Here is a 12,911-nt window from a genome sequence, read left to right as displayed (position 1 = left end):
TTTGTTTGTCTGTGACCGCTGTTTCTCGACAACCACGGGTCCGATATACTTTTAACTTGCCAGGTATATTGCTGGGGACCCGAGGATGTGCCTTTTCAAGGTTTCATATTAATCGGACAATTACTTACCGAGCTATGTCCAAAAAACGATTCAACCAATCAGAGAGCAGCGAACTATCGCGTGTGCCGAACGTGGCGGACACACTCTGCCTCGGATGGCACATTTGAGAGCGTATTCATTTATTTCACGTTTGCAAACTATGTTGGCGCTATACTATGTTTTAAAACTAATAAAAACCCCGGGGGGATTGTCACTGTACTCGCAAGCCGTTCGCCGTTCGCTTTGGCGTTGCGAATGAACCAAAACATTTCATGCACCAAACCATTTCATGTAAAGCGTTCGCCGTTCGCTTTGGCGTTGCGAATGGACCAAAACATTTCATGGACCAAACCATTTCATGTAAATAGAGGGGGGGATATAATTTTAGATATAGATATAGTACGGGCATGCCCTAGTATAACAAATTGAGACATGGCTCATTGTAAAGAACTCTCCATGTGGAATAAAATATGTTAATGATGATGTCATAGGTGCCTCCAGTATGACGTCATAATTCGACAAGTACGTACAAAACTTCATCCGATCAAGATAAAATTTCTTGAACATAATCTAGGAATAAATTAGTTTAGGGAAAAAATAATGATGACGTCATCGGTCACGTGGTTCGGCCGCTATATTTGTTTTCACACAAAAGCCTTAAAACCACCGAAAACACATCCTGGTGAGGGTCTGCAATCTCTGATTGCTCTTTCTTGTTTAGAAAATGTATTTAGAAGATATTTTCACGTCTCTTTTGCTGACTTATTAGGATGTATCGTGTTAGAAGGTTGGAGTATGACAGGAAAATTTGATGGTCCAAATGGCATTTTTACTCTTTCGTTTCTACAAAATCAGATCCGGACCACAGCGGTACAATAACCAGGCCGTACTCCAATCACCGCCATCTTCCTTCTCCATGGCCCCTTTATCCGCCCCCTTCATGAGCGCCCTCTCGTGGCCAAGATCACGTGACCAATTCCATTTTAAAAGAACAGGACACAACATTCCCCCTTTTAAAGACAATGATGTAACGCAGAATTGAAATTTGAAATGACAAGGAAAGCAACCGGAAGAACAAAATTCAAACACAGTATTGATCCCATGACTTGGTACCTTCACACATGAACTCTAAAATTGTATGGAATCGATTGATTATCATCACGTTGGAGAACATTCCTACAATCACTCATTACGACATCAAATGTAACAAAGGAAATTGTAATTCTCCACGAATACTCGCCCATGAACATTGAATATTTACTTGGCTGGTTCTCAACTTGTGCCAAGTACCATAACAGTCAATGTTTCATTCCGCCATCTCCCAGAGTCGGCCAGGTTTTGCAATCGCGTCCATGTTTCTTTATTTATTATTAGATTTTTCAACAAACTTTTATTACGAGAAGATGGAGAAGAAAAATTGTCATCGACATTCGCACAAAGATTGCACAATTGTTATGTACAAGGGACACAAAGAGGTCCGAAATGAACTTTTCACGTATTTCCTTGTTTAACAACACGTTTTGCTTCCAGCAATGTGGGTTTATGCCAAACACAGAGACAAGAGATGGTGATATTTGAAGATGTTACACAGAGAGAACATTTGAGTATTAGTTCAACTGCATGGAGAAGATGCAGATTTATTTTTTTTTGGTATACAAGATCGAGGCTCGTGAAAGAGCTAATATTAATCACACAAAAAGTCAAACCGACACATAAAACACAAAAAATAAGGGGAGCGGTAGACAAGATGGGGAGAGAGGGGGAGGACACAAACACAACATTTGAGAGCAAGGACATCGAGAGATCTGTGGGAGGGAGAAGGCTTGGGGGGAGGTGGGAGAAATATAAAACACATGGACGCAGTAAGGACTTCCAGGAAAGAAATTTGAATTTCAAAAAAAGTGTATCTGGGGTGAATTAATGGGGGTAGAAAAGATCAAGGTTTTGGATGGGGGAAGATAAGAGATGGTGGTGAACAGCTGTTTTAAAGACCTGGAGGGAGGTGTGGGATTGAAGAGAGTGAGGGAGTTTGTTCCAGAGGCGGGAGAAAAGAGGAATGAAGGAGTGAAGGTGAGCACAGAGTACCGGAAGTCTAACACTTGGGAAAATTTAGTGGGAAAAATTTTAGTGGGAAACAAGGCTGGAAGTCTAACAGCGGCGTAGCCGGGTTTGGTTGATACTTTAGTTGAAGAGGATTATATGACCTGGGTGGGGATACCAGTTAGTAAATAATGTAAGTATTTAAAAAAAATTCAATAAACCTCACAACCCTGTGCCATGTCAGGCATTGACATCAGGTTCGTGAATGACTTGGACAAACTATATAAAGTCTATAAAGTTTATAAAGTTTATTTATACTCTATAAAGTTTATAAAGTTTTTATAAAGTTTATTTATACTCTATAAAGTTTTTATAAAGTTTATTTATACTCTATAAATTTTATATAAAGTTTATTTATACTCTATAAAGTTTTTATAAAGTTTATTTATTCTCTATAAAGTTTTTATAAAGTTTATTTATACTCTATAAAGTTTATATAAAGTTTATTTATACTCTATAAAGTTTTTATAAAGTTTATTTATACTCTATAAAGTTTTTATAAAGTTTATTTATATTTACTCTATAAAGTTTATATAAAGTTTATTTATACTCTATAAAGTTTTTATAAAGTTTATTTATACTCTATAAAGTTTTTATAAAGTTTATTTATACTCTATAAAGTTTATATAAAGTTTATTTATACTCTATAAAGTTTTTATAAAGTTTATTTATACTCTATAAAGTTTTTATAAAGTTTATTTATATTTACTCTATAAAGTTTATATAAAGTTTATTTATACTCTATAAAGTTTTTATAAAGTTTATTTATACTCTATAAAGTTTATAAAGTTTTTATAAAGTTTATTTATCTATCTATAATTCCAGTAATCTCTGTTTGTTTGTACGTTTGTACGTTTGTTTGTCTGTGACCGCTGTTTCTCGACAACCACGGGTCCGATATACTTTTAACTTGCCAGGTATATTGCTGGGGACCCGAGGATGTGCCTTTTCAAGGTTTCATATTAATCGGACAATTACTTACCGAGCTATGTCCAAAAAACGATTCAACCAATCAGAGAGCAGCGAACTATCGCGTGTGCCGAACGTGGCGGACACACTCTGCCTCGGATGGCACATTTGAGAGCGTATTCATTTATTTCACGTTTGCAAACTATGTTGGCGTTAAACTATGTTTTAAAACTAATAAAAACGAATTTGCGATTCATTCGCTTTCCTGCGCGTTTGTGCACGCGATGGCGATTTCTTTACCAAACTCCGGAAGCCGTTCGCTTTGGACCAAACCATTGCATGTAAATAGAGGGGGGGGATATAATTTTAGATATAGATATAGTACGGGCAATGCCCTAGTACTCTATAAAGTTTATAAAGTATATTTATACTCTATGAAGTTTATAAAGTTTATTTATACTCTATAAAGTTTATATAAAGTTTATTTATACTCTATAAAGTTTATATAAAGTTTATTTATACTCTATTAAGTTTATAAAGTTTATATAAAGTTTATTTATACTCTATAAAGTTTATAAAGTTTTTTTATACTCTATAAAGTTTATATAAAGTTTATTTATACTCTATAAAGTTTATATAAAGTTTATTTATACTCTATGAAGTTTATAAAGTTTTTATAAAGTTTATTTATACTCTATAAAGTTTATAAAGTTTTTTTATACTCTATAAAGTTTATATAAAGTTTATTTATACTCTATAAAGTTTATATAAAGTTTATTTATACTCTATAAAGTTTATATAAAGTTTATTTATACTCTATGAAGTTTATAAAGTTTTTATAAAGTTTATTTATACTCTATAAAGTTTATAAAGTTTTTATAAAGTTTATTTATACTCTATAAAGTTTATAACTATATAAAGGATTGATTCGTCCTTGTATAGAGGACTGCTCTCACATCTGAGGAGGTTCTAGCTCCACATACTTACTGGACAGAATTGAATCCAAAGTAATCCGACTTATCAACCCTCCCAATCCAACCTCAAAACTCGACCCGCTCAAATTAGGCCAAAAAGTTGGCTCTTTCTCTTTTCTACGGACATTACTTCGGTTTCTGGTCCCAAGAACTTGCTGCTTGTGTACCTCCGCCATTAGCGAGACCACGGAATACTCGACAAGCCACTACATCTCGTGATTATTGTGTGGCCATTGGCAACTCAAGGGTGGGTCGTTATGATGTTTGTTTCTTCCCCACCACTGCAAAACTATGGAACTCTTTACATTCGCATGTATTTCCTAACACTTATATTATGATCTTCCCCTTTTCAAAAAGCAGATTCTCTGCTTTCTCAAAAACTCTTAGACTATTCTCTCCTTCTTTACTCTTCTATCAATGCAGCTCTTTTATTTGGCCTGGCCTCGATGAGGACGACATAGTCTGTGCCTGGAGCCTTCTACATAAAAAAACAGCAAAAAAACAAAAAAAAAACCCACCCAGTCTGAACGTTTCTATATCCAGTCAATGGCGAAACTGCAAATTGGGAATCCATGAATGTCATGGACGGAATCCCATAAATCATTTCCTCATTCTGCTTTACACTCAATATCTCCATATTTTCATTCCAAACATCATCGTTCATCATTTAGATCACAAATTAATATTAAGGTATTAAAAATCAAAATATAATGTTAAGTCACGATTGTATTGAGATATTATTAAACCAGCGATCCGTCATCATCTGTTCACTTCTGGATTTGGGAGCAAGGTCCGTGTCGATCACATTTCAAAATCATAAGTGTATTGAGGAATTTCTGAAACCTCCTAGCTACCTTACAACTCCCGCTTGGACCCGAAACGTTCCACAGAAGATTATATTTCCTTTTAGTAAAATATGCGACTGTAATGGTTACTAAACACTGCCCCCCCCCCCGTCATGTGACCAGATCCTCGGCTCTGATTGGTGGACGTTTGTGAGGGACATACATACATACATACAACGGATGGACAGACGAACGCTGTTCCAGACGACATTGATCTACGGGTTACGCCATAAACACCTGGGATGGCATCACGTCATCGTTGACAACATTGCAATGGTACATGCAGGGTAGTTGTGCAATGTGGTTTACCAGGCTCTGCTGTTGAGACACCCAGCGCTGCCAGTATGGCCGATAGCGCAGGTTCTTGGGATCCATGAACACAACACCGCAGCGAGAAACAGTGGCCGGCGAAGCATGTTGTAAGTCACCGACCTGCGATGAACATAGTTGCTCCACAACTACAGCAACTTAAGCTTTAATAACTTCTGAGACAATTCCAGCATTCAAACACATGGTCCAGACTACATTCCCAGGTCAATTCAACACCCTCCTGACTTCCTGCCGAACGAATGGACCTTTGAGGGAGGTATGTATGATAGACGCATGACCAGCTACATGTCCCACCTCAAACAAAAGGGCACAATGTGTCTGGAGCTGGATACGCTCTCCATTTGGGAGGGTGAGCAGTTTATTGTCATCCATCACTGAATTCAAGTTCTCTACCCAGAGAGTATCAACGTCTCCATCAAACAGCACGTACCTGCGGGTGAATGATTTCACATGTCATGTTAAAGATAATCATGTCACTAAATATCATGGTTGTCTTGTTTACAATTGTGTGACTCGATAGGATTGCAGGAGCCCCGCTACCGTTTTTGATAATCTATCAGTGAACAACCTGTGGAACCAGGTATCCAAATATTCACATCAGGTTTCTGACCAACAAGGATAAATAAGGAATAACAAGGAACTTTGGTGCAGGAGGAGGTCTTTCAACACATCATGCATGTGACACACCAACACGAGACGCCATCACCCATCCGCACACAAGCTACCTACAAGTCCTGCCAACATCCCGATACCCCTCTATCTCCAATGCTTCTTGGTACCTGTATAATTCAGATTAAAACCGATCTACCCCCCTCTATTCCTACTAACTTTTCCCGGGAGACCATTCCATGGTCCTCTATTCTCTCTGACTGTTTTCTGATGGAAAGACCCCTACCTTACGACATCCCTAAATCTCATCTTTACCCTAAAGCCATGACCCCTGGTATTATTGACACCTCTATTCTGCTGTAAAACGATTCTGCACTTATTTTGTCTTTACTCTTCATTATCCTAAACATCTCTATCATATCCACTCGTAACCACCTCCTTTCTAATGTTGAAAGCCCTACAGGCCCAGAATCAATCGAGCATGGAATCTAGTAACCCTGCGCTAGGCCCGGAATCTAGTAACCCTGCACTGGCCTGCACTAGGCCCGGAAACTAGTCGGCCTAACCCTGCACTAGGCCCAGAATCTAGTAACCCTGCGCTGGTATGCGCTAGGCCCAGAATCTAGTAACCCTGCGCTAGGCCCGGAATCTAGTAATCCTGCGCTAGGCCAGGAATCTAGTAGCCCTGTGCTAGGCCCAGAATCTAGTAACCCTGTGCTGGCCTGCGCTAGGCACGGAATCTAGTAGGCCTAACCCTGCACGAGGCCCAGAATCTAGTAACCCTGCGCTGGCATGCGCTAGGCCCGGAATCTAGTAACCCTGCGCTGGCCTGCACTAGGCCCGGAATCTAGTAACCCTGCGCTAGGCCTGGAATCTAGTAACCCTGCGCTCGGCCCGGAATCTAGTAACCCTGCGCTGGCCTGCACTAGGCCCGGAATCTAGTAGCCCTGTGCTAGGCCCAGAATCTAGTAACCCTGTGCTGGCCTGCGCTAGGCCTGGAATCTAGTAGGCCTAACCCTGCACTAGGCCCAGAATCTAGTAACCCTGTGCTGGCATGCGCTAGGCCCAGAATCTAGTAACCCTGCGCTGGCCTGCACTAGGCCCGGAATCTAGTAACCCTGCGCTAGGCCCGGAATCTAGTAACCCTGCGCTAGGCCCGGAATCTAGTAACCCTGCGCTGGCCTGCGCTAGGCCCGCAATCTAGTAACCCTGTGCTAGGCCCAGAATCTAGTAACCCTGCGCTGGCCTGCGCTAGGCCCGGAATCTAGTAACCCTGCGCTCGGCCCGGAATCTAGTAACCTTGCGCTGGCCTGCACTCGGCCCGGAATCTAGTAACCCTGCGCTGGCCTGCGCTAGGCCCGGAATCTAGTAACCCTGCGCTCGGCCCAGAATCTAGTAACCCTGCGCTGGCCTGCACTATGCCCGGAATCTAGTAACCGTGCGCTAGGCCCGGAATCTAGTAACCCTGCGCTGGCCTGCACTAGGGCCGGAATCTAGTAACCCTGCGTTCTTTCAAACTTGAAGATGACAACTATGAGGCTCGTTGAATCGTCAAAGAAAAGCCTGCTTGGGAATGCTTGTGCCGTTACCCCGATGGTTCAACTGGCTTCTTCGTCATGGGTGTACATTCATATATACATTCATATATACTGATGTGAGAAGGTATGAATATACCACCTGCGTCTCACTGTGCCATCGCTGCCAGACTCCTTGAACTCGACAGGACTATTGATCTCTCGGAAGATGCGAGAAAAGATTCCATCAGTCCAGTCGCGAGTATCTTTATCCAGAACACCGTAAAGCTCTTCGACACTCACTGCCTTAGGGTTCAGGAGGTGCAGCCTCGTGTCCATCCCGAGCCTGATGGAGGCCATTTTGGGTTGAGAAGACATGCATGCTCATTAACCTACTTGTTCAGCTTTACCAGGTTAAGGTAAGTGTGTCAGCATTTGATTTGAGTTAGAGATGAGATCTGTAACAGAACTTTACACTTTTCTTCAGTAATGAAGAACTACCTTTAGAGGCCATGTTTCCCCGCAGAGTGGGGGTTGGCCATTTTGGCGCACCGTGGTCCCCTTTTTGAAGCAATGTTTTATGGCCGGATGCCCTTCCTGCCACCAACCCTGTAAGTCGCCTCTTGCGACACACAGGGAATTACTAGTGAACTGGTGCTCAATTTGCCGACCTCGGAAGGATGACAGGCTGAGTCAACCCACCTGGCGTTAATTCAGCGATCGACTGGGATTCCAACCCAGGATCCGAGGATTCCAAGCCTGCACCCTAACTGCTAAGCCAATGAACCCAGGATCCTAGGATTCCAAACATGCACCCGGACCACTCAGCCAAGGAACCCAGGATCTTAGGATCCCAAACCTGCACCCGAACCACGAAGCCAAGGAACCCAGGATCCTAGGATCCCAAGCCGGCACCCTAACCACTAAGCCGAGGAACCCAGGATCCTAGGATCCCAAGCCGGCACCCTAACCGCTAAGCCAAGGAGCCCAGGATCCTAGGATCCCAAGCCGGCACCCTAACCGCGAAGCCAACGAACCCAGGATCTTAGGATCCCAAGCCTGCACCCGAACCGCTAAGCCAAGGAACCCAGGATCCTAGGATCCCAAGCGTGCACCCGAACTGCTAAGCCAACAAACCCAGGATCCTAGGATCCCAAGCATGCACCCGAACCACTAAGCCAAGGAACCCAGGATCCCAAGCCTGCACCCTGACCACTAAGCCAACGAACCCAGGATCCTAGAATCCCAAACCTGCACCCGAACCACTAAGCCAAGCAACCCAGGATCCTAGGATCCCAAGCCTGCACCCTGACCACGAAGCCAATGAACCCAGGATCCTTGAATCCCAAACCTGCACCCGAACCACTAAGCCAAGGAACCCAGGATCCTAGAATCCCAAGCCTGCACCCTAACCGCTAAGCCAAGGAACCCAGGATCCTCGGATCCCAAGCCTGCACCCGAACTGCTAAGCCAAGGAACCCAGGATCCTCGGATCCCAAGCCTGCACCCGAACTGCTAAGCCAACGAACCCAGGATCCTAGGATCCCAAGCCGGCACCCTAATCGCTAAGCCAACGAACCCAGTATCCTAGGATCCCAAGCCGGCACCCTAACCACTAAGCCAAGGAACCCAGGATCCTAGGATCCCAAGCTGGCATCCTAACCGCTAAGCCAACGAACCCAGGATCCTCGGATCCCAAGCCGGCACCCGAACCGCTAAGCCAACAAACTCAGGATCCTAGGATCCCAAGCCGGCACCCTTACCACTAAGCCAAGGAACCCAGGATCTTAGGATCCCAAGCCGGCACCCTAACCGCTAAGCCAAGGAACCCAGGATCCTCGGATCCCAAGCCTGCACCCGAACTGCTAAGCCAAGGAACCCAGGATCCTCGGATCCCAAGCCAGCACCCTAACCACTAAGCCAACGAACCCAGGATCCTAGGATCCCAAGCCGGCACCCTAACCGCCAAGCCAACGGACCCAGGGTCCTAGGATCCCAGGCCAGCACCCGAACCGCTAAGCCAACAAACCCAGGATCCTAGGATCCCAAGCCAGCACCCTAACCGCTAAGCCAACGAATCCAGGCCTCGGATCCCAAGCCGGCACCCGAACCACTAAGCCAAGGAACCCAGGATCCTAGGATCCCAAGCCTGCACCCTAACCGCTAAGCCAACGAACCCAGGATCCTCGGATCCCAAGCCGGCACCCTAACCGCTAAGCCATCAAACCCAGGATCCTGGGATCCCAAGCTGGCACCCTAACCGCTAAGCCAAGGAACACAGGATCCTAGGATCCCAAACCGGCACCCTAACCGCTAATCCAAGGAACCCAGGATCCTAGGATCCCAAACCGGCACCCTAACTGCTAAGCCAAGGAACCCAGGATCCTCGGTTCCCAAGCCTGCACCCTAACCGCTGAGCCAACGAACCCAGGATCCTCGGATCCCAAGCCGGCACCCTAACCGCTAAGCCAACGAACCCATGCTCCTCGGATGCCAAGCCGGCACCCTAACCGCTAAACCAACGAACCCAGGATCCTAGGATCCCAAACCGGCACCCTAACCGCAAAGCCAACACCAGGCTTAGAATATTACAAATATTCACCATATAGAAAATCGTAAATGATTCCAGAGTAATTGAACTGAACACCTTGGAGCTCCAATAAGCACTGTGCATTCCAAATATATCCATAAGGAACAAGATGAAAGTCTCGCCTGTGCTTACCTGTTCTGTGCCTGGCAAAGCATTTTTATGAGCACAGACTTGCCTCCACTTGTGGGTCCCACCACCATGGTGGCATGGCGTGTCGCCATTGTGTCGTTCAACTGGACGACCTTTTCCACCTACCGAGACATTATAAATGAATAACGTGTTTTTGTTGTAAACTAATAACACCAAGAGATAATAAACGAATGTCCTGAATCGCAGTCCGAGAGTTAGTAGAACAGAGGAAAAAAGCTGGAGAAAGCCATTCAGTGACATGATCCGGCCTAGTATTCTGTGTGACTCCTTCATCTATAATTCAACCACAGAGATACCTTCTGTGAGGAAAGCCAATCATGTTTGATTTATATGTTATATGTAAGTAACACTTGCATTTCTCTCAGTTTCAGCTTCGGGTCAGGTATAAATGTTGAAATTGAGCGCAGTCTCTCCTCTAGCTACCAATGTGCTTGAGATGTGCAGCTATCGAGGTCATGTGATACCTACCAGGCCTATTTGGTGCAGGATTTTAATGTGATGTGAAAATCCTTAAAGCCCAATTTGAAACAAATCCAGTTACGAGTTCTTGTTTTTCTCCACAAGAGCAAAGCTCATGGAAGAACAAGGTTGAGCAGACAGTGGAGTATTGGGGCACCGATTGGGCCCAATCAGCAAGGCATGGATGAACAGGAAAAGAAGAGAGAAATGATGGGAGCAAGGCCTGAAACCAGCGAGTAAGAGGGTTTGGTTAGGTTAATGGGGGTAATAAAGATCATGAGACAGGATGACGAATGACAAGAGGTGATGATGCACTGCCTGCTTGAAGACCTGGGGGTTGGGGCCGATGGAAGGTGCTACCATAGACGACAGAGACAAGGAACAAAGGAGTACAGGAATGCAATCCGCCTGGATCTTTGGGCATTTAACCAGGACAGGGTTACGAGAAAAGCGCATGCATCCATCTATTGAGATATGGACAAAGGCCCTGTCGGCTGTAAGTAGTTCAGATTATCTACCAAAATAATCGGATCGATGGAAGATGCCCAGTCTGCACTGTCTTTGGAGACAAGCTTTGCTTTGTGGTTGGCCAGTGGAGGTCATGCCCGATAGTGAGGCGTACAAGTTCAAAAGACGGAACCTCTTGCAGCGGCTGACGATGGAAATACAGACTTGGCATTTAATATGGAATATTTTTTTGTGGGGGTGAACTTACTTTTCAAGATGTCTTAGAACCAAAAGTTAATTGGAATTATGTTGAAATTATTCTAGATTTTGTTAATGTGACCTTTAACAGAAACAAAAACCACATTTGACATTTCGAAACAAATAAATTGATCCTTGAAAGTGATGGAAACTGATATCGAACTCAATTCATGGACAGTACTGTGTTAAACCTCTGTACGTTTTCCAGAAGTATCTCTTTATTTTGCACATTAGCCAAAATTTTTTTTAACAAAAACAAAAGTTAAATTACGACTGGGATTACGGACAGTAAAATTACAGTTCAGTACTTCGTGTAACTCCCACGAGCATTTAGGAGCGCACGTGCACGTTGAGGCATGCTGTTCACGAGATTTGCCAAGGTTTGGACAGGAATCGCTTGCCATGCAGTGACAATAGCCTGCTGCAATTCACGCACAGAGGTCGGCTGCTGGTCCAAGTGGTCGATTTGATGCGTTAATTCTGCCCACAAGTTCTCTATGGGATTCATATCCGGGGACATGGCAGGCCACTCCATATGCTCTACACCACGGTCAGCAAGAAAGTGTTGGATCATGCGAGCACGATGAGGCCGTGCATTGTCATCTTGGAAGACAAGGTTTCCTCGAAAGGCTGCACGAGCAAATGGAAGCAATGTTTCTTCCAGAATGGCCCTGTCCTTGAACTGGTTCAGGTTTCCATTCAGAACAACCAGGTCAGTTTTGCCCCCTGCATGAAAATCAGCCCAAACGGTCACCCCACCACCTCCAGCTTGGACTCTTGGCACTAAACAATCTTTGTTGTAGGCTTCATGCACTTGTCTGCGCACTCGGACGCGGCCATCTTGACGATAGACCAGAAATCTAGACTCATCACTGAAGATCATGTGATTCCAGTGTCCTGGCTGCCATTGACGGTGCTCTCTGGCCCACTGCAATCGGCGCTGGCAGTGTTCTCTGGTCAGGCATGGCTTTCTCAGGGGACGCCTGGCACGATAGCCTGCTTGAACCAGTCGTTGGTTGACTAGCCTTCTGGATACAGGCACATTTGTCAGTTGCTGCCACTCAGCCCTAAGCCGATTAGCTGACTTGGTACGGCCATTGCGGACTAACCGGTGCAGCTGGCGATCATCCCTCCTTGTGGTTCTGCGGGGACGTCCTGGCCTCGGTATTGGAGTAGGGACACCCCTCTGAGCATTTCGTTTCAGGATCTTTGACACCTGACCTTGAGTGATGCCATACTGCCAAGCAATAGCACGCTGTTTCATGCCGTAATTTCGTAAAGCCACCACTCCATGACAAACAGCATTGTCGAGTTGACGGACCATCTCCAGAGGAAGCGGCAATAACTTTTGGAGACATGCAGCAGTTGTTTTCCACTAATACAGAACGCAACAACCCTTGTATACCCGACTGTGAAGCCAATCATCAAATGCACCTGTCCGTACATTTTGCCACGCCACCTGTGATATAATCCTGTTGTTGACTTCTTGCTGCGACAGACAATCAGTGACATGGTTCTTTTAACAAATAAATCGCCAAAGTGTAAAAGAAACTCACCAGATTGATATACTGAGTGAAGAAAGTAAACCCAAGTCAAGAAAAAAAAAAAATTCCATATTAAATGCCAA

At 44.4% G+C, this 12,911-nt stretch overlaps 1 protein-coding gene across 1 annotated transcript in view; it reads right to left on the bottom strand.

Annotated features, from left to right (window-relative positions):
• Window positions 1–12,911, bottom strand: part of DNAH10 (dynein axonemal heavy chain 10) — a 313,006-nt gene that overhangs the window by 79,719 nt on the left and 220,376 nt on the right. Inside the window, exons 43-47 of the mRNA XM_078767939.1 lie at window positions 10,103–10,221; window positions 7,544–7,726; window positions 5,552–5,687; window positions 5,258–5,359; window positions 4,464–4,475 (exon numbers count right to left, since the gene is read on the bottom strand). Coding sequence (XP_078624065.1) covers window positions 4,464–4,475; window positions 5,258–5,359; window positions 5,552–5,687; window positions 7,544–7,726; window positions 10,103–10,221 — 552 coding nt within the window. The remainder of the gene's footprint in view (window positions 1–4,463; window positions 4,476–5,257; window positions 5,360–5,551; window positions 5,688–7,543; window positions 7,727–10,102; window positions 10,222–12,911) is intronic.

The sequence above is a fragment of the Myxine glutinosa genome, chromosome 14 (assembly GCF_964187855.1).
Source record: "Myxine glutinosa chromosome 14, kmMyxGlut1.1, whole genome shotgun sequence".
Lineage (NCBI taxonomy): Eukaryota > Metazoa > Chordata > Myxini > Myxiniformes > Myxinidae > Myxine > Myxine glutinosa.
This window is presented reverse-complemented; position numbering and strand designations above follow the sequence as displayed.